At 40.2% G+C, this 21,572-nt stretch overlaps 2 protein-coding genes and 1 long non-coding RNA gene across 4 annotated transcripts; 2 read left to right on the top strand and 1 right to left on the bottom strand.

Annotated features, from left to right (window-relative positions):
* The first annotated feature begins 287 nt into the window (after positions 1-287).
* Positions 288-2,396, top strand: LOC138971091 (uncharacterized). Its single transcript, XR_011457164.1, has 2 exons — positions 288-1,648; positions 1,819-2,396. It is a non-coding gene; the product is annotated as an uncharacterized lncRNA (long non-coding RNA).
* Positions 2,397-2,520: 124 nt separating this feature from the next.
* On the bottom strand, positions 2,521-10,942 carry LOC138971089 (peptide chain release factor 1-like, mitochondrial). Of its 2 annotated transcripts, XM_070343702.1 has the most exons (8): positions 10,821-10,942; positions 9,410-9,535; positions 8,203-8,285; positions 7,326-7,509; positions 6,731-6,894; positions 5,222-5,339; positions 4,258-4,333; positions 2,521-3,099 (listed from the first exon to the last, which is right to left on the bottom strand). In XM_070343702.1, exons 2-8 carry the CDS (start codon positions 9,492-9,494, stop codon positions 2,817-2,819), a joined length of 993 nt encoding a protein of 330 aa, XP_070199803.1. In that variant the 5' UTR covers positions 9,495-9,535; positions 10,821-10,942; the 3' UTR covers positions 2,521-2,816. The 2 variants fall into 2 exon arrangements, with proteins under 2 accessions (XP_070199803.1, XP_070199802.1); XM_070343701.1 differs by lacking the exon at positions 10,821-10,942 and having other exon boundaries at positions 9,410-10,522.
* On the top strand, positions 10,824-20,854 carry LOC138971090 (uncharacterized). The gene is made up of 3 exons (XM_070343703.1): positions 10,824-10,954; positions 11,287-11,532; positions 15,926-20,854. The coding sequence occupies exons 1-3, from the start codon at positions 10,885-10,887 to the stop codon at positions 16,183-16,185; spliced, it is 576 nt and encodes a 191-aa protein (XP_070199804.1). The 5' UTR covers positions 10,824-10,884; the 3' UTR covers positions 16,186-20,854.
* The last annotated feature ends 718 nt before the right edge of the window (positions 20,855-21,572 follow it).

Here is a 21,572-nt window from a genome sequence, read left to right as displayed (position 1 = left end):
GAAAAAAATCAAAGAGACCGCTTGAGTACCAGTCAAACAACTTGTGATAATGCATGTTTCAGCTACTAGGTACTGCCCTGCCTTTGATCTGGCCGCACACACAGATTTCCACTCTTTTAAACTCGGTCACTGACCGGTCACTGACCCCGATGCAGGAAGTGTTTCCTCTCTCAGATATGACAGGGGAACCACCTCTCATGGCAAAAACTGGGTCATTGACCCCTGGGAAGAAGGTCGTGTCTTTTAACAAGGCCACCCAGCTATCACAATGCCTTTGGTCACTGACCGGTCACTGACCCCGATGCAGGAAGTGTTTCCTCTCTCAGATATGACAGGGGAACCACCTCTCATGGCAAAAACTGGGTCATTTTGGTGCGCCCTATTGGCCCCCTGCGTCCAATGGGTGACTGGATTACAATTTTTTTTTTAAAAGAAGGGTCTTAGATAACAAAGCGCCTTGTCACCGGGAAAGTACGGTACTCAATTTTGTAATTGAGCTTATATCTATGCTGGTACAATATATTGAATTGATCCACATCTTTTGTTCTTTCTGTTTTACTTATATTTATAACTTCTTTTTATTCATATAGATATTATACTTTTTTTTATTCTGTTGATCCCTCATGGACTTGACATTCCTTACCTTACAGTAGGTTCAAAAAGATACATGTATATATCATAATAGACTGAAGTTTATTCAACAATTACGTTATTCTGAACGGAAGAATATTTTGCAAAGTGTATTAAACATTATTCTGAAAGAAAAAATATTTAGCATTTTCTTTTCTAATATGCTATATATTGCCTCTTTGTTCCCCAATTTATTTTATTCCTGAGTCAGATCAGCAAGTTTCTGTAGCTCTTTGGCAATGGAACCATCTCTCAAGAAAAGTTGCAGCTGTTGGAACCAGCCGAAAGTGTTATTTTATTAGTGCTGACTGTTTTCACGACAGCCAGGTTTCTGTTGCTAGGAGGCCAAATTAAGTCATGTTACCTTGAATAGGAGGTGACCCCACAGCTCGTGCATGTGGTAGAGATAGATTAACGCTTACCAGAGGTATTGGTTGAAAAAACATGTAGCAGTCTCATATATATCTTTGTGAAACATGTACACAATGTTAATTGTTTTTCCACCGAGGAGAAAGGATTAATTGGCAGAAAAAATTCAACAAGATAAAATCATGAACTGAAGATGTAAAACGTGGATTTCTTTTGTTAAAAAAGTGCCTTTTCCAAGTTTCCCCTTTCAGTTTTTATTAGTAGGAGTGTCTTTTCTACACACCGGAGGTAGGGTTCTAGGGGTTAACCCAAAGCATTAGAACAACTTAGTAAATCCACACAACTTTCAAGAAAGCAGAACTCTTCTTTAGATCTTTATTTTCTTCTGTGTTCATGGGCTGAAACATGTTTTCTGCACAAGTGTTTTTTGAGTCACTTGAGAAAAAGTGACTCTATGTAATCGGTCAGTGTTAGTCTGTCCGGCCGGCCGGCCGGCCGTCTGGCCGGCCGGCCGTCCGTAGACACCACCTTAACGTTGGACTTTTCTCGGAAACTATCAAAGCGATCGGGCTCATATTTTGTTTAGTCGTGACCTCCAATGACCTCTACACTTTAACGATGGTTTCGTTGACCTTTGACCTTTTTCAAGGTCACAGGTCAGCGTCAAAGGAAAAATTAGACATTTTATATCTTTTCTCGGAAACTATCAAAGCGATCGGGCTCATATTTTGTTTAGTCGTGACCTCCAATGACCTCTACACTTTAACGATGGTTTCGTTGACCTTTGACCTTTTTCAAGGTCACAGGTCAGCGTCAAAGGAAAAATTAGACATTTTATATCTTTGACAAAGTTCATCGGATGTGATTGAAACTTTGTAGGATTATTCTTTACATCAAAGTATTTACATCTGTAGCCTTTTACGAACGTTATCAGAAAAACAAGGGAGATAACTAGCCTTTTCTGTTCGGCAACACACAACTTAACGTTGGGCTTTTCTCGGAAACTATAAAAGTGACCGGGCTCAAATTTTATGTGAACGTGACTCATTGTGTTGTGAATAGCAATTTCTTCCTGTCCATCTGATGCCTCATATAATATTCAGAACTGCGAAAGTGACTCGATCGAGCGTTTGCTCTTCTTGTTTTTATATGTTACGATCGTTTTTACCCTGGCATTTAGGCTGTGAGCCATACGCCAATTTTGTGGAATTCTTTAGATCTGAGTATAGAATGTTGAACAAAAACAGTGTTCTCATTGGAAAGTTTTTATTGTACCTTAAAGTATAAACCAAAAATTAAATTATATTTAATCGTTTTCTTATTCAGCAAGTTTCATTCTTTTGATATCAGAGCTTTCAAGATATTCGTTGGAAAAATAAACAGAATCATGCTTTCCACTTCTCATTCTTGTGCATGTATGAGTGTGTGTGTGTGTGTGTGTGTGTGTGTGTGTGTGTGTGTGTGTGTGTGTTTAGGATCGTCTTACTTTGCTTCATGCATAGACAGGGTCACAACCAACAATTTAAACCAAGATATTAATGTATTTTATTTGCACCTTAAATGATGCCTTACAAATCAAGCCATCCTGAAAGCTTCACACCATTAACAATCACTTTTTTTTTTATCTCTGTGAGTCTAGAGACTGATCCAGAATTGCATGTATAGTCATCAAAGTCTCAAGACAATTGTGACACTAGCTGGCATTTACTTTTTCCGTCTCTGTATGCCAGTCCACAAACTGGTCCACCATTTCCTGTTACAGCTTGAAGCCTAGACCGTGTCATCAGAGTCTAGCTAGAGAAAATCGTCACAAGCCTTCACTTTTTTCGTCTCTGCGAGTCCACAAACTGATCCACCATTGCCTGCAGAATTTGCAGCCTCGACTGAGTCATCAGAGTCTGGAGAAGGTCCTCCATGGAATCTTCCCCACTCAGGAACTGTGGGACGTTGTAGAACGTGATCGGGCCCCTGTGGTCTGTGATTCTGTCCTGGCTGTAGTTGTAGGTTCGAATCTTTTCCGACCGCCCAGCTGACCCGACCTGAAGCTTGCGTTTCTTGCGCAGTGCTGTTTCCTGGTCTTCCACCTGTTTCTGGTAGATTCTGGAAAGAGAGAAACGTACAAAGCAAAATGAATTCTGAATTAAGATTTGTGCTCGCAATTCTGAAAAAGGAAAGTTGACTAACCACCCAGTTTGCAGTAATTTTTCAAGCTTGATAGAGTTTGTATTCTACATTCTACATATTCACACATGTTGAATGTAATGTACTAGTGTAGGAAAATCAAGCCAGGCTAGAAAATATCTATGCTGTCAGCAACATGTAATGTTTTCTGTCGTAGTTTCAACACATACAGTCATAAACTGTGGGAACATTACATGATCAAGGCTGGCTGTGGAAATCAGCTGTATAGCGTTCCTCTTCGCACCAAACTCTATGGGAGCAGACAAGACCTGGAAGCCACGACGTCATTCGTCTCGCAGACTAACCTGATGGTGTGACAGCGAACGCAAGAAGAAGAAGAAGAGGAAGCTGTATAGCCACATGCCTGACAGAGTAACTGCTCTAATAGTTCTTCTTCTTCTTCTTCTTCTGCGTTCGTGGGCTGAAACTCCCACGTACACTCGTGGTTTTTTTTTGCACAAGTGGAATTTTACGTGTATGACCCTTTTTTTACCCCGCCATTTTAGGCAGCCATACACCGTTTACTAGGAAGCATGCTGGATATTTTTGTGTTTCTATAACCCACCGAACTCTGACATGGATTACAGGATCTTTTTCGTGCGCACTTGGTCTTGTGCTTGCGTGTACACACGGGGGTGTTCGGACACCGAGGAGAGTCTGCACAGAAAGTTGACTCTGAGAAATAAATCTCCCGCCGAACGTGGGGACGAACTCACGCTGACAGCGGCCAACTGGATACAAATCCAGCGCGCTACCGACTGAGCTACATCCCCGCCCTCTAATAGTTCTAAGGTTGATGCTGCTTATCATACGTTTCATAGAGTACTAGCTAGCTGCTCCACTCCTTCCCTTCATCGGGGAGGAGGGGGTGGGGGTTGTCAGGCCTTTTCTATTTTACTTTCATGATCTTTTTCTTCTTCTTCTCGTTCGCTCTATCATGATCTCATGCCGGGTTAGTAAGTACAGGAAATTCAAACAAGACTGTGTAAATAAACGGATGCTGCTTGCCACATGTTTGATAGAGTGACACCGCTGCTTTTTACTGTCATCAACGCAAGAAATGTCTGGTCTACCAACCTTGAGAGTAGAATCTTCATGGCCTTTTCTCTGTTCTTGATCTGGGATCTCTCCTGTTGACACTCTGCCACAGTTCCTGAAATATTAAGGCATAATTATACAGCACAATGTCACACAAAAAGGATTTCTAAGCCTTAACACTATAACTCTTTCCCATCCCAACAAAACAATGGAGTGTTAGCTCTGTGCACTGTTGAACAAGAAGAGCAAACGCTCGATCGAGTCACTTTCGCAGTTCTGAATATTATATGAGGCATCAGATGGACAGGAAGAAATTGCTATTCACAACACAATGAGTCACGTTCACATAAAATTTGAGCCCGGTCACTTTTATAGTTTCCGAGAAAAGCCCAACGTTAAGTTGTGTGTTGCCGAACAGAAAAGGCTAGTTATCTCCCTTGTTTTTCTGATAACGTTCGTAAAAGGCTACAGATGTAAATACTTTGATGTAAAGAATAATCCTACAAAGTTTCAATCACATCCGATGAACTTTGTCAAAGATATAAAATGTCTAATTTTTCCTTTGACGCTGACCTGTGACCTTGAAAAAGGTCAAAGGTCAACGAAACCATCGTTAAAGTGTAGAGGTCATTGGAGGTCACGACTAAACAAAATATGAGCCCGATCGCTTTGATAGTTTCCGAGAAAAGTCCAACGTTAAGGTGGTGTCTACGGACGGCCGGCCGGCCGGACAGACTAACACTGACCGATTACATAGAGTCACTTTTTCTCAAGTGACTCAAAAATTCTTTGACTGTGAAGGCGTCTTAATTACAGCGGAACAATATCAAAACAAGGTCCAAGTGAAATATTATAGCAAGACTGTGTCTATGTATATATGACAGAATCACTCATTACATCATTCTTTTTCGAAATGTTTTTAATAGCTGCATAAAAGATTATATCAATTACTAAAAAGACTGAAAAAAACCACCAAGAAAACAGAAAGAAAGAAACAGCTCACCTGAAGGTTTGTGTGTGATGCGTACAGCACTCTCTGTCGTGTTGACATGTTGACCGCCGGCCCCTGACGATCTGAACGTGTCGATGTTCAAGTCTTTAGGGTTGATGCTGATGTCAATCTGGACAGAAAGGACAAAATTCAACACTTCATTCCATTGTCATACAGTTTATACCTGAGTCACTAGCTGTCATGCAGTTTATACCTGCGTCCCTGTCATGCAGTTTATACCTGAGTCACTGTTAAAGAGAGATTGCATGCTTGCTCTGACCTTAAAGTGAAGCCATCTTGGCCACGACCGCAATCATCCGCCGAAAGTCACCTTGCTGACGTAAAACCAGCAGCTAAAACTCTTCTTCCAACATACGGTTCACATCACAGTCTCCCGGAATATATATATGCTCAGTCAAGACTCTCTACTTACTACAGCAGGACAATCACTGTTCAATCACACCAAGATGCAAAATCACAAAGACCTTAAACAGGTCTTCACAAAATCACAAAGGTGACTGCACGAAACCCACGCTTAGGATGAGAGCACACATCGGTAAAACAACTTACCAATCAAGGCGCAGCATCTTACACACAAGTACAACAGACAATGCGAGTCATGCATCAAGGGAGATAATCTGGACAGGGACTGAAAGAGGACAATTAAAGGTGGTCGTCTACATTTTTGCTTTTTTTCAATAATCTTATGGTTAGATTTCGATACAAAATTATGTCAAATGATGAATGAACCATGGGGAAAAAAATTATAGAAAAAAAAAATATGTAAATTTATTTTTATTTTTGGGTAGCGTGACTCACGCTTCCAATATTTTGTTTTCTGTTTGCTGAGAACATGTGCTTTGCCTAAAAATACTGACCAATCAAATTCATGTCACTATGCTTATAGCCACGCCCAAACAAGTACAGCAACAGTTTGACACTGTAGCGCTGTCCACGCTTTTTTATAAACGCACGAAATGCACAAGATTTGAGAGGAGCTTTGCGCTTGGCATTTTCCAAATAAGGATATATCCTACTATGAGTACTACGCTGGAATACTATAATGAATTTTCAAATGGCTACACTGGCTTCGTCTTTCCTGATCGAAAGGGGGTGTATTGTTGATATTTGTAGATAATAGACTCTGGACCTTTAAGACAATTTCCTAACAACCGTGAAATCCCCACACAGCTTATCCTGATAGAAGTGAATGTAAGTACAGTGGGACCCTCCTTTTAAGACCTTCAAAAATCTGAGAAAATTAAAGGAGAGTTTTTTTTAAATAGAAGTAAATTTACAGAGGTTATGAACTGAAAATCCGAAAAGCAAAGTCTTAAAAGGGACGAAGTCTTAAATTGCGCGCGGGGGGGTCTTAATAGGGGGGTTCCACTGTAGTTTCAAACATGGAGACTCACATGTTAACTGTGAAAGGAAACACAATTAAAACAGTCACAAGCCGAATATATGATTGAAGAAACATCAAAATTAACCATTTAACAACCAACCATCCATTGAACCCACCTGTGAGGGTTGGGGCAGAACAGCCACGGTCATGGTGCTGGTGTGAACGCGTCCAGACCTCTCTGTCTTGGGGACCCTCTGCACCCGGTGCACCCCTGCCTCAAACTTGAGATGCTTGTAGACGTTAGTCCCGCTTATCAGTGCCGAAGCTCTGCGCAACCCACCTGAATTAACATCGAAAAAAAAGAAGTCTGAACAAATATGCACGATAAAAGCAAGTGTTTTTAGTTCCAACACTTTCTGGTTCAAGCTCAGAGCAAGTACATGTATGTATAGTTGGTTTTTTTGGTAAAAGTTATCATCAACAAAACCTGTAACACTATATTTGTGCTCCGTGTACAGCTTTTTGCCATGTTCCCTTGTGCAAGCTAATTCAAATCAGACAAAAGTTAATACGTAGAACTCAATGCATTGTCACATTGGATAAAACCCAAGAAACAGATAAAACCGTGCCTAAAAAAGAAAAGTAAAAGATTTGCAGTTTAGAAAAAGGACAATCTAACCAGCCTTTCTGTTTAGAATAGGGTGAAAAGTTCTGCAAATTAGAATTGCGATCATGAACACAACAGAAGCAAAAATTATCTATTACGCTCACCCATTTCACTCTTCTCATAGTCGACAAGATCAAAAGTCCAACCCTTGAAATACGCGTATCCTGAGTACATGTCAAAGATCTCCGTCGTAAACAGCATGGCCTCTTGACCTCCGACCCCAGCCGACACTTCCAACATGGTGTCATTCTTGTCGGCAGGCTCAGGGCCGACTAAAATGTCTACCAACTGCACACAGACACTGAACAAATTAAACATTACGACAGACAAAATATGTACATGCTCATAACAGATGTGTTTTTTTCTCGAAGATGTGCACATTCAGAAATAAATCAGTCTTAAGTGACCATGCATTTATACCAACAGTTAACATTTTAATCTTAATTGACATACGCAGAGAAAAAAACCCAGATAAATAACTTAGATAAAATCTGCATGTACTTACTGAATGTTTTGAAACAGAACCAATGATACAAAACATTACAGCATGTATCTTCTCTTTCAAACGAACAAGAAAGAAGAAAAAAACACAAACACACACACAAAAATACCACACAACCAGCACACGCACACACAAAAAGACCACACAACCAGCACACGCACACACAAAAATACCACACAACCAGCACACGCACACACAAAAATACCACACAACCAGCACACGCACACACAAAAAGACTGCACAACCAGCACACACACACACAAAAAGACCACACAACCAGCACACGCACACACAAAAATACCACACAACCAGCACATGCACACACAAAAATACCACAACCAGCACATGCACACACAAAAAGACCACACAACCAGCACACGCACACACAAAAAGACCACACAACCAGCACACGCACACACAAAAATACCACACAACCAGCACATGCACACACAAAAATACCACACAACCGGGCAGCACACCTTTTCTTCCAGTGTCTGTATGTGCTGAGTGAGGTTGTCAATGTCAGTCTCAGCCATAGTCTGTAACTCTTTGTCCACCTCTCCTGTATCAACAGTAATATATATAACATGAAATGATGAATAAAAGAGTTCAACATGCATAGAGTCCCCTCCCCCTCCCCCCTCAAAAGACTCCCCAAATGTGACCTTCCACCACGAAATGAGTCGCATGTCACCTCGCACGGTTCTGCGCTAGGCTTGATATAAGTCCGGAGAGTGTATGGTAACAGCGTGAGGGTCACCTTAGTCACAGGCTTATAACTCAAACAGTTTTCGCTCTTTTCTAAAACGGTTTTCACCACTGGATAGAGCATAACAAACTCTTTAGGAAAATGTAAAAATATGAAAATCATGCAAAGATGACATGCGACTCATTCCGTGGTGGAGGCGGCCCGTCACAAATATAAAAATTGAGTCTTGAAATTACAGTCTGAGAAAGCAAGTTCTTATAACACAGGAAGTCTTAAAGGTACTGAACTTGTCAAATCCAGGTACACTGAGCCCCTGGGGCTTTTAGTCATACCTCAGGCAGCTAGCTATCCGTTAGAAGAACTACCAAGTTTCATTGACTTGCACCCAAAGAGTCAAGAACTGCGGTTTTTTTACGAATTAATTTCGTACTTGGACCCGGCTGGTCTTGGCCTATTTTTGGATCTAAATTTAGATCAGGTAGATCACCACATGCACATCAAACACCACGTAATAACTATGTAGGTTAATCTATGCACTCGCGTGCACAAGAAACTGTCGAGCTTCACAGATGTCGTCGTTGGGTAGTTTTGGGTTTGTTTTACTACCATAGGAGGATTTTTGAACTGTAAATGCACTCAGCTGCAACAAAAACGCAAAACGAAGGCTGTGAGCTGCACTGTGCCTTTAAACGGAAGTCTTAAAAGTGGTTTGTGTAAAGAGTTGTTTTCTTTTTAAGGGCTTGTCAAGTCTCACCATTTTACCCAGGCTTGAGACTGGCTAAAGTAAGCTTCATATAACAAGCACTCGATCCTTGTGGACTCTGGTGCCACTATAGATTGTACAAATCAATGACGTTTTACTCAACAATTCTTTAGAAAATCGCTTAAATGATAAACATGTAGACTACCTTTGTGAAATTAAATAAAACAGTATAATGTAAATGAAACAGCCTGAATAAAAACTAAAAAATTGTTACCAGACAACATTGATCGTAGATCTGCTAACTCTGCATATTCCGTCCTCAGCTCTTGCATTGTCATGGCGACTGCTTCTAGGAACATGAAGTGGGAGTAATCAATGTTTTCCCCTTTCAGTTTGGCCTCTGTCAAGACAGTGAACTCATCAAGTAGACTATCAAGGTAGTCGCTGTAGTCGGAATTCTCCAAGGAATACTCTGCTAGGGTATGGAGTAGCAGACTGGATGAAAACCCTGTTAATCTATTTTTGGAAGGCTGAAGCAAAGTTTTGCAGAGAGTGTGCAAATGGTGTCTGTGACAAAAGCTTGTAGTTGAACACTCTCTGAGTTTTGCTGCATTCATTGGAAACATATGGTTGTTGTTACGTTCATGTACTGCATCAAAAAAGTTAAACATATTCTGTGAGTTGTTCGTGGTTCTGGAGAAGTAATGCAAGTTTCTGCGTGTCACAACCCATATTGGCGAAGGCAGTGTTTTCATCATTCCCTGCGTTCGTGCTGTTGAATGTAAACAACTGTGCTGTGACAACATGCTCATGTGTCCACATATCTTCTGCTTCTGGAAAGCATCAGGCCGCCTCAAGCTACACTTCCAGGCATTTGTACTGCTAGATCTACTCTGTACACTGACTGGAAAGTAGAAATACTGTGAACAATTGTGACACATTAAAGTTGCACAACTTCTCTGCGTTGCTGTTCCATTAAGAGTGGAAAATGTCCCAGGTGCAGTAACAGTCGTGGTAACATAATGTGCTATCGGTACATGCTTGTGAAACAGACGTAAATGGGTTGCTTTCTGTACCAAAAGCAAGTTCGAAAGTACTGTGATCTTTCCCATCCTCACTTTCAGCTTCAGCTGTCAATCCCAAAAAGGAATCCACGCGGGTCTCTCCCTCTCTGTTCTTTATTCTGGCCCTCTTATCGTGGACTTCCAGATGTCTGATGTAAATTATTTAAACATGAAATTATTCAGTCATCATCTCAGCAAAATAAGGTTGGGGGAGTCCATATATACTAACGTTCTGTGTTATCATCTGCATGTAAACACGGATGATAATAACCTGGCAAAATGTGTTTGACCTCCATCGTCTGCTCTTTCTTCCAGCGTTATGTCCCTTGCAGGAAATGGTCAGAAAAGTGACGTCATGTAAGGGCACCTCTTTTAAAAAGTGCCCGGGACCATTTTGTATTATTACGCTCCCTTATGCGTTGAACATAAGTAAACAATACCAGCAGTAAAGACACAATTTACATTACCATGTCACTGTCATACTAAAATAAACACGGGGGATAAACTTGTTTATGTCAATTTTCCATAAAAATGACCTTATTCAAACAGCAGTGGTGTAAACAAGGCGTGAGCAGGTCCTACATCCGGTGTGCTTGTTGTGTATGTTTCACCTATACCTACGTTAGACGGAAATTCCACGTGTCTCAAGACGATCTTCTCAGATAGACGAGTCAGACATCGAGCCATGATGACTTCCTTCAATGGTCCGGACGAAAAGAAAATCTACATGAAGGTTCTTGGCGTGAAAGTTAGCGGTAAGTAAGCGGTATCCCGGGTTAGCACTAGCAGACAACACTTGTTATTGTTGTAATGTTTGGACTGACGCAATCACAGTCACACGTGGTATAACACTAATAACAGCACACAACCACATATTTGATGTTTTTGTTTTGACGTTTGTGGTTTTGGGAATCACATAATGATTCGACAGTGGTACTAAATATATTCAGCCAGCAATTTCATTTATGAGAAGTATTTAAATGGAATGAAGAAAGAAAAGATTTTGTATTTTCTCACTCCGCCTCTCCATGTGTACATCTTGATCTTGTTATAAAGTTGTATGTTGAAACAGCTCTTCTCTTTACAGACATTCATGACTGGACTAGGTCACCCAAGCCCTGTGGCAGACACATTGGGACTCCTGATTCAGAAGTGGATTTGGACAAGAAAGCCTCAACAAAGTCAAACGACTCAAAGCCAAACGTCTCAAGCGAAGAGTTGATCGGTCAGCGGACAGAAAAGGGGTACCTGGTCAGTATCAACGATGAGTTGATCGCACTGTTCAAAGTGCAGGGAAAGGTGTATGCTATTCGAGACAGCTGCCCTCATGCAGGTCAGTATTTTTATCTAATTCTTTTGTAGCGCGTAGCACCAGCAGATCGCGTTGAGTACTTCTTGGGTTCTTGTTCATCTTTCTCCTGGCCCGTAGGTGTAGTAACAGAGAAAAGTGCAGGCCAAGGCTTTGAGTTTTACTTTTAAAAACCTGAAAGTACAACTACAAGTACAAGGCAGACGCATGCATGCCTGTTTTTCCTGCATGATTCTTTGAATTTTCAACACATCTGCTGACCTGGTTGCGTACGTGTTATTTTCAGCAAATTAGTGGCCATACAAGCATTTGTGTATATATATATATATATATATTTATCTCATACTATATATGACTAAGTGCCAAAAGGTGCGCACGAAAAGCGGACAAAGGGGCTAAAAAATAAAAGTTGACAAACACGACTGATATTGTGATTTTTGTTAAGACAACAGATGCTGGAACCCAATTACGAAAAGAAAAGATAAATTTACCCAAATGATTTTACAAATAACGATAATTTTGTTCGTTATATCATTCAAAACGGCACTGAGTCATAGCATTAAGGTTATCTCGCACGTTTTTAAAGCTAGGGCTTTGAAACTTGGCACACAACCAAAGTATAATGACCTCCAGGTATGGTGCACATCACATTAAACAACATTGAATTTCAAGGTCACAGCGAGGTTAAATTTCCTTTGCAAACTGGAAAATTGTCGTTGTCACGTCTTACATGTTTTAATACTAGATCAGTTAGACTTTACATACTTCACATACTTTCAGCATTTTTATAAAACCTCATTGAAAGTGACCTGCTGGTTAATCTTTGTCAAAGTTCAAGGTCACAGCGGGGTCACATCTGGTCCAAATGTGGAATATTTTCAATTTATTCAGCGCGTTTATAGCACGAGCTTTGAAAATACACACAGTTCTAGTGTATAATGTTCACACACGATTAAAGTCTGGTTGAAAAAGTCAAGGTCACAGCAGGGTCGCGTTGAGATCAAACATATATATACATTTTTCAATGAGGCCAAAAAAAAAAAATGCTTTGGTTACGGTTTCATGGCCCAAAAAAATAGGGTAGGTAGGTCGATTAAACTTTTTTTTTTTTTTTGGTTGGTCCCTCTTGAAATGATAAAAATAGTTTTCGAGAGTCATGCCAAAGTCCAGTTCGAAAGAGTCTTCGGGCTCGGCACTTATTTTCGTCGACCCAACACATTTTATCCCGAACAGTTTGCCGTCCAAAGTTGGATGAAAATCATGAAAAATGTCCACCAAGGTTGCACTCTTCGAGTACCGACTTATCAGTCGTGTTTGTTCGATATGAACGCACTTTCCGAATACGATTGCAAATGCAGACGACATCTTTTTACGTTCGCGCAACGAACGAACGCACGAGACTGACTTCCCTTGGATATGGGAGTTGTAAAAAGCGGAGTGGTGTCCCTTGTCGGGCTTGTTGTTGTCTGCTCGCCGGCGATCGATGTTTTCTCTGTGCCGTGGTGTTGTCGTTTTCGGTGGGTTTTTGTGTGTGTGTGTGGTTTTTTTTTGTGTATGTATGTGTTTGGTTCATTTTATTTTTAGCTTTTGGACCAAAAAAAAAGTTTAGGGTCAGCCCAAAAAGTTAGGGTCGGTCGGGAAACCGTAACCAAAGCATTTTTTTTTTTTGGCCTGAGGTTTTCTCATATGTTTTTGAAGCTAGGGCCTTGAAACTTGGCACACTACGCAAGTTAAATTAAACCTCATCAAATTCCAAGGTCACAGTAAGGTTAAAGATCCTTTAAGGATATTTTCTAAAAAAGGTGACCGCCTGGTTAATGTTTGTCAAATTTCAAGGTCACAGCAGTGCCATCTGGCTTAAACTTTGAAAAATTGTCAATTTCTTCAACTAGTTTTATAGTGTTTGAAGTCATTCACACATGATGAAAGTCTGGTTGATAAAATCAAACGTCAAGGTCGCAGCGGGGTCGCATTGAAGTCAGACACATACAATTGTCATTTTCACGAACGCCTTTTAAGCAACACCTTTGAAACTTCACACATTCCAAAGTTTTGATGTTGTTTGGTTATAATCAAAGTGTGGTCAATTTCCATGATTGAGAGCATTCAGAGGGGTCAAGTTGAGGTCACACAAAAAGTGATAATCTTTATAAGACTCACGTTTGCTGCTATTGCTCACTTGACATTGGTGAAAGTGCTTATTTTATAATTGTTGATCTTGATGTTTTGACCAATTAATATTACCAGGATCAACCATACCAGATTTCAAAGTCCAGAAGTTGTCAAACCTCAAACCTGTTGGAAGTTTCAAAGATTTAAGCATCAACAAATTTCTATTTGATTTGACCTTAAATAACAGATTTGACCTTAAATCTTAAAACAGATCAACCAGACTTTGTTTTTTTATAAATTGAAGTTCAATACAATTTCCTTTTTTTTTACCCACACGAGACCCTGCTATGACCTTCACATTTCTCAAGGATCAACCTTGAATTCTCCATGTTGAACAATCATTAAGCAAAAGCGTTGTTTGAAGTTTGAAGGTTCTAGCTTCAAAAATCTCTGAAAAAATATGTTTCATCCGTTTTCTGAACCACATGTGACCCAGCTGTGACCTTGAAATCTGACAAGGGTCAACAAGACTTTTACCATGCATGGGGGCGATTAAACCCCAAATGTGTGTGAAGTTTCAAGGTTTCAACTTAAAAAACGTCTGAGAAAAATATACATTTTCCTTTTTGGACAATGTGTTGCACGCAAGACAACACGACAAACGCTCGTGTTATCATTCTTTTACTTTAAGGTCGACTTGCGTGCCCGCTCTTTCGCTAATCTCAATTAAAATTCATCTTGGAAGTTCGGTTTTATTACGCTTTTAATTAAGAAGATTAAACTAAGACAACAAATAGTTAGTTTTACCCATTAAACTCGATAAGGTAGTGACATTTTATGTTGAACGCAAGATGGTGTCGCACGCAAGATCTGAAAAGATGTTGACGACATAATTTCAACACTTGATAGCGCATTCGTGGTTCGTGATTTCTTCACAAATTTTGAACACAGAATGTGTCACGTGGTTCCGTAGATGAAGTAGATCTTTGTACATGTAAATTTTGTTTTTAAAAGAAAATAACCGTTAATTACCGAACATTTTGTCGCACGCAAGATATGACGAAATTTTCAAATCGTTTTCAAAAATGCTGTTCAAAAGTTCTGCAGTCTTTGCTGGATTACTTGAAAGACAGCAGTTTGATACACCGTTATCGCTTGACGTGTCGACATCAATTCCAGAGTTTTTGAAAAAGAAATTTAGTAAATATCTGCGATTGAAAAATGTATGCCGTGATGACGACACATCTTGCGTGCGACACCTTAAAATTCGGTTATCGAAAAAAAAAAATTCTCTCGAGATTTAGATTTGACGTTTGGTCTCGTCTGTAAAGCAATGTTTCAGGCATTCAATCAAACTAAATGCAATTCATTTGTGCTTCTTGTTATTTTTCTGTGGCATATTCAAAACACGAGGTATCACGATGTCCGTTTTCAGATGGCCGGTTTTGGCGTTATTTTTGACTTTAAACAAAGATAACTTCAAAACCGTTCAAGTCAGACACACGAAATTATGTCCACTATCTCTTCGCACATTCATCCACACACACACCAATTTTCAGCAGACACACGTTTTTAGAAACATTTTTATTGTAAAACAAAGTCGTCTTCTGTTCTGTGAGCACCTTTTGGCACTTAGTCATATACATGTAGGCTATGTTCTGAACAGCTTAGTTTACATTCCTGTAGTATTACTGTCCAGGTTACATCATGTTCATGATATAATTGAAGATGTCTGTCAATGTCACATACAGTCATCATGCATACACAATTTAATGTTGAATAATTTTAAGTCAGCAGTGTTGTTCTCAGGCCTCAGTCATTGGTCACTGACGCTTATGTTTTTGCTTTGATGCCTTGCTGTGACCCTGGCAGGTCGATCGTATGATAATTATACATTTAGCTTGAAGGAGGTCTTCTAGCTCACAAACAATACTTTTAAATTTATAGTTTCATTTTCAATCCAGGCATGAATCCAGGTCTAATTCGTTCCATGCCCCGAGTCTGGGAACAACACTGACTAACCATGTCAATATTATTGTGTGTGGCTGACTGAATGTGTAGGGAGGAAAAAAGTACCTAAATTAATCTTTGACCTTGACTGGCGACAGTTACTTTTATGCTGATCAACTACACCCAGTTACTTTTTAGTTTTATGCTGATAACCTACACCATAATATCTGTCAACATGCAGTCTTTAAGTTTAACTTAAAACATTTTTTTTTAAATGTACAGCTCAAGGGACAGGTTTTAGAAAGATGACTAGCAATCATTGCATTGTTCTTATAGCTGGATCTGTGTTTTCCAGGTGGACCTCTGAGTATGGGCGACATTGAAGAACTGCCGGGCGAGGGTCTGTGTGTTCGCTGTCCCTGGCACCAGTGGACGATTCTGCTGGAGACGGGGCAGGTGGGGGAACACAAGGGGAGGAAGCAGGCTGCCGTCATCTTCCCGGTCAAGGTCAGCAAGGAGGGCGAGATCTACATCGGCTTTGATGCAGTGTCCAACAGGTTCTTCAACCTCGACAAGTACCCCAGTGTGGATGTTGTGCCCAGGAGGACTTGGTGATGTGTGCTTGTGAAATATATATAAAACTGTGGCTTCTAAAAGTAAGGCTTCAATCAGACGCGTGTTTCTTTCAGGCGAGATATTCTTTCGACTATCCGCTTACGGAGCCAGGAGGCAAGAGTGTGTATGAAACGGTTTGATGGCTAGCTACACAAGAATTTCACACCATTGGTTGATACCGAAAAGGTCGTCTGCACTGGTCGGTAAACGGGCATGGACACCTGCCTGGCCTCCATGTTTTCTCGCCAAGCGAGCAAGCCCAAAGCTACCTAGCGTTCGAGGCGAGAATCCTAGTGTCCCTCGCGGCGAGAGTTGCCCAAGATATGGTACTTCCTCGCCCCACTCGCCAATCTTGCCTGTAAGAAACGCGGGACAGGCCTCTTCAACTAAAAGGATTTGGTGATATACATGTATAATTATATGAAGGATAATGAATCACTATCAACGGTGCATTGTTGTTGTTTTTTTGGTCTTTTTTTTTAAAGGCAACACCGTGATCAGAAACTAAATGAAATGTGTTTGGTAATTTGTTTGTGAGCGAGAAAAAAGGATTATTTCTTTTCAACTGAAAGTTTTTAGTTTTGTTTTTAGTTTAGACAGCTAAGTAGTTAAAAAATGTGAAGGATTTATAATTGTGTTAGTGTTACGATTTAGCATTTTCTGTCTCAGATTCTAATATGTTAAAACATTTTTAATACAGGACAAAAAGAAAAAATGTCATAAGTAGTGAATCACTGAATGTTTGCGCAAGCCACACACAAGTGAATTCTGTGCTACTAGTACTTTGGCTATTGTGTAAAAGAAAATTGGATTCTGTTTTGTTTTCAGGCTGTCATTGTTTTATTTTTATTTTGCCGTGTGGTTTCTGGTTTCCTTTTTACTGTGATTTTGACTGGCTGTGGATGGGTGCCCTCCCTTTTATTTTATGCAGAGCTGTTTGTCTTGTTCTGAGTGATATTAACTGGGTGTGTTTGGTTGTGATATGATTTTTGTTTTGTGATTGACGTGTGAACATTCATGGCGTGTGAAGTGGTGGGGTGGAAATTTTGGCTGTGTTGGATGAACTGATTACTATATATTTTGTATTGTTGCGTGTTCCACCATCACATATTTTACTTGAGATGTAGAACAAATGCACTGCTATGCAAAACGTGTATTCGTGAACTTGTTGTGATTTAAAGTTAAGCTGAAAGTGGAAATGGCATTCATTTTTGATTTTTTTCCTCTTCAGTTTTATCATTATCCTTGAAATATGCTTGTATTGTAGGATCCGTAAGAAAAATGGTATAACTGTAAGTTGTCATTTATGGTGTTTACTCACAATTATTGCACATGCAGTTTAATTTTTGACATTTAAAATTACAAGGTACACAGGCTGTCTGCTTCTTGTCAAACCTGATAGTGATAGTGACAATCTGTTTTGAGAGTGGGATTGTGTGATGTACAGAACCTCTGGACTCTGCAATCATTTTCAGTAATCCTTTAGTTAAGTGTTTGATGCGGTGTTGCATAAGTTTGTTATTTTTGTGTTACATGTCTGTGTAATTACATGTACAGTGGAACCCCCCTATTAAGAGTAAGACCCGCCAATTTAAGACTTCCGCCCTTTTATAAGACCCTGTTTTCTCAGAATTTCTGTGCATAACCTCTGTAAATGTACCCCTATTAATAAGACCTGATTATCTCAGGTATTTGGAGGTCTTAAAAGGGGGGTTCCACTGTGTTATCATTCGGCAGCTTGATAAAACCATATGTGCTTTCTATTTTTTGTTGTGACATATTTTTCATTGTTGTGTTCTGAGATAACAATTACAAATCAATCAATGATTGTATAAATCTTCTTCTTCTTTGTTCATGGGCTTAGACTCCCACGTACACTCGTGTTTTTGCACGAGTGGAATTTTACGTGCATGACCGTTTTTACCCCGCCATTTAGGCAGCCATACGCCGTTTTCGGAGGAAGCATGCTGGATATTTTCGTGTTTCTATAACCCACCGAACTCTGACATGGATTACAGGATCTTTTCCGTGCGCACTTGGTCTTGTGCTTGCGTGTACACACGAAGGGGGATAAGCCACTAGCAGGTCTGCACATAAGTTGACCTGGGAGATCGGAAAAATCTTCACACTTAACCCACCAGGCGGCAGCGGCCGGGATTCGAACCCTCGACCTTCCGATTAAGAGGCAGACGTCTTACCACCCCGCCACAGCGCCCGTCATTGTATGAATAATAATTTAAGTGTGTGTATTTTATCCAATGACATGTCACCATGCTTTTGTTTTACATGTACTTCTCTTGTGTCGTTTGGCTTGTGGAGAAGTGTAAACCTCCCTGTCTCTCCATCCCCACCGCTATCACTGATGTGTTCAGGATGTACGTAGAGCTAAGTGTGACATGTATGTGTATCATGATGTTGTCACTTCATAGGCATGGAAAGCGTAATATGATAAATGACTTCAGAAGTTGTATCTTCCGATTGCAGATGATCACATCTGTGGTTTTTTAAGATGGTGAGAACATTCTACTTCTATACCTCTTCTTCCGCATTTGTGGGCTGAAACTCCCACGTACACTGGTGGTTTTTTTTGCACGAGTGGATTTGTACGTGCTTGACCGGTTTTTACTCCGCCATTTAGGCAGCCATATGCCGCTTTTGGCGGAAGCATGCTGGGTATTTTCATATCTCTATAACCCATCGAACTCTGACATGGATTACAGGATCTTTTCCGTGCGCACTTGGTCTTGTGCTTGCGTGTACACACAGAGGGGGATAAAGCACTAGCAGGTCTGCACATAAGTTGACTTGGGAGATCGGAAAATCTCCACCTTAACCCGCCAAGCGCGGCCGGGAATCGAACCCACGACCTTCCGCTTTTGAGGCCGGCATCTTACCACCAAGCCATTGCGCCCGTCACTTCTATACTTATCCATGATTTTATCTGGCCTTTACTACACACAGTACCGATCCTTTCATGGTTGCATCAGCTAGTCAGTTACCCGAAAAAATCAAATCGGAAACTGTCTGACTACTAATTGTGATTAGATATTTATGTAATGATTAGACTTTTAAACACGTTTACCCAGGAGATTGTAGAGAAATGTGTCCCCATCTTCCTTATTTTCAGATGTGTTATTGGCTTGTACCGTTCCCATGGCTGCTTGATGTTATTTTACGTTTGCTCTTTGTTGCATCCCCCCATTAAATGGGGACGTATGGGTTTCACTCTGTCAGTTTTTTTTAAAGTTTTTTCATTTAACATTTAGTCAAGTTTTGAGGGTGGTGGTGGTTGTGTGTGTGTAGCGCGATTCCCAGAAAACTACTGGGCAGATTGTCATGATACTCCACATACAAATTCTTCCAGACAATACCCCCCAGATGTTATTTTCTGTTTTTTTCGATAAATGTCTTATTACCCCCCACCCCCCCACCCCTTTAAAAAACAAAGTGAATCAGGTCTTAATAAGGAAAAAGTCGTAAAATGTAGGTTAATTTAGGTCTTACAAAGTGTAAAGTCTGAAATTAGGGGTCTTCTTCTTCTTCTTCGTCGTTCATGGGCTTAGACTCCCACGTTCACTCATGGTTTTAGCACGAGTGGATTTTTACGTGTATGACCCTTTTTACCCCGCCATTCAGGCAGCCATACGCCGATTTCGGGGGAGGCATGCTAGGTATTTTCGTGTTTCTATAACCCACCGAACTCTGACATAGATTACAGGATCTTTTCCGTGCGCACTTGGTCTTGTGCTTGCGTGTACACACGAAGGGGGTTAAGTCACTAGCAGGTCTGCACATAAGTTGACCTGGGAGATCGGAAAAATCTCCACTCTTAACCCACCAGGCGGCAGCGACCGGGATTCGAACTCACGACCTCCCAATTAGGAGGCCGACGTCTTACCACTGCGCCACTTCGCCCGTCAAAAAAATAGGGGTCATAAGAGAGGTGTTTCACTGTATATTAATTAATGTTGACGATATATCTCTGACTTACTTTGTTTGTATGGCCTGATAGTCACGACAGCCTAATGCCTGCTTATCTAAGTGTACATGTACTTGCAACATTTTGCTTTTCTTCATTCTTTCTTTTTAGTCAAGAGTTCTGAGTCAGCCTGAGAGTGATTTTGTTTCAAGATTCAGAGAATTAATTTAAAGACACGTTTGCGATTTTTTTGAGACAGACTATTTGGTTCAATGATGTGAGGTATGGTTGTTCAAAAATTGTTCATACACTTGTTTTTTGTGTGGTTCATACCAGACCTAATAGTACTCTTAATGAGACACTAAAGACCCCCCCCCCCCGTGCGGGTTAGGGGGAAGAATTTACCCGATGCTCCCCAGCATGTCATAAGAGGCGACCAACGGATTCTGTTTGTCCTTTTACCCTTGTTAAGTGTTTCTTGTATAGAATATAGTCAATTTTTGTAAAGATTTTAGTCAAGCAGTATGTAAGAAATGTTAAGTCCTTTGTACTGGAAACTTGCATTCTCCCAGTAAGGTAATATATTGTACTACGTTGCAAGCCCCTGGAGCAAATTTTTGATTAGTGCTTTTGTGAACAAGAAACAATTGACAAGTGGCTCTATCCCATCTCCCCCCTTTCCCCGTCGCGATATAACCTTCGTGGTTGAAAACGACGTTAAACACCAAATAAAGAAAGAAAGACACTAAAGACAGATTTATTTGTGTCTGTTATTGATTGTAATGAGTGTGTGTGTGTGGTCAATTGTTTTGTGAGCACCAGCATAACATTTGCAGCGTGCAAATATCTATGACCACTAATAGTGATCTATTTTCTCATCAGTTAGCGCAATTTAAATGGGATCTGAATGTTCCCTTTTTTGCATGTCCGAGAAAAACAGTTAAACTAACAGAAAGTCACCAAACAAAAACAACAACAAAGAAAGGAGAAGAAAACAAGTCGCATAAGGCAAAATTACTACATTTGGTCAAGCTGTGGAACTCACAGAATGAAACTGAACGCACTGCATTTTTTCACAATGACCGTAGTCCACCACTCGTGTAAAACGCAGTGAAACTGACGAGCCTGTTTAGCACGGTAGTGGTTTCGCTGTGCTGCATAGTACGCTTTTCTGTACCTCTCTTCGTTTTAACTTTCTGAGCGTGTTTTTAATCCAAACATATCATATCTATATGTTTTTGGAATCAGGAACCGGCAAGGAATAAGATGAAATTGTTTTTAAATCGATTTTGGAAATTTAATTTTGATCATGATGTTTATATTTTTAATGTTCAGAGCTTGTTTTTAATCCGAATATAACATATTTATATGTTTTTGAAATCAGGAAATGATGAAAAATAAGGTGAACGTAGATTTGGATCGTTTTATTTAAAAAATAAAATTAATTACAATTTTTAGATTTTTAATG

The sequence above is a fragment of the Littorina saxatilis genome, linkage group LG7 (genome assembly GCF_037325665.1).
Source record: "Littorina saxatilis isolate snail1 linkage group LG7, US_GU_Lsax_2.0, whole genome shotgun sequence".
NCBI lineage: Eukaryota > Metazoa > Mollusca > Gastropoda > Littorinimorpha > Littorinidae > Littorina > Littorina saxatilis.
This window is presented reverse-complemented; position numbering and strand designations above follow the sequence as displayed.

Bases quoted from the DNA above. Each gene is read 5' to 3' on its own strand.
- LOC138971089 (XM_070343701.1), bottom strand. From the start codon at position 10,247: ATGGGAAAGATCACAGTACTTTCGAACTTGCTTTTGGTACAGAAAGCA. The intron at 7,510-8,202 runs GTGTGCTGCCCG...GTCTGTGTGCAG, and splicing joins TACAGACACTGGAAGAAAAG to TTGGTAGACATTTTAGTCGG. The intron at 6,895-7,325 runs GTGAGCGTAATA...ATGTTAATTCAG, and splicing joins CTATGAGAAGAGTGAAATGG to GTGGGTTGCGCAGAGCTTCG.
- LOC138971090 (XM_070343703.1), top strand. From the start codon at position 10,885: ATGATGACTTCCTTCAATGGTCCGGACGAAAAGAAAATCTACATGAAG. The intron at 10,955-11,286 runs GTAAGTAAGCGG...TTCTCTTTACAG, and splicing joins TCTTGGCGTGAAAGTTAGCG to ACATTCATGACTGGACTAGG. The intron at 11,533-15,925 runs GTCAGTATTTTT...TGTGTTTTCCAG, and splicing joins AGACAGCTGCCCTCATGCAG to GTGGACCTCTGAGTATGGGC.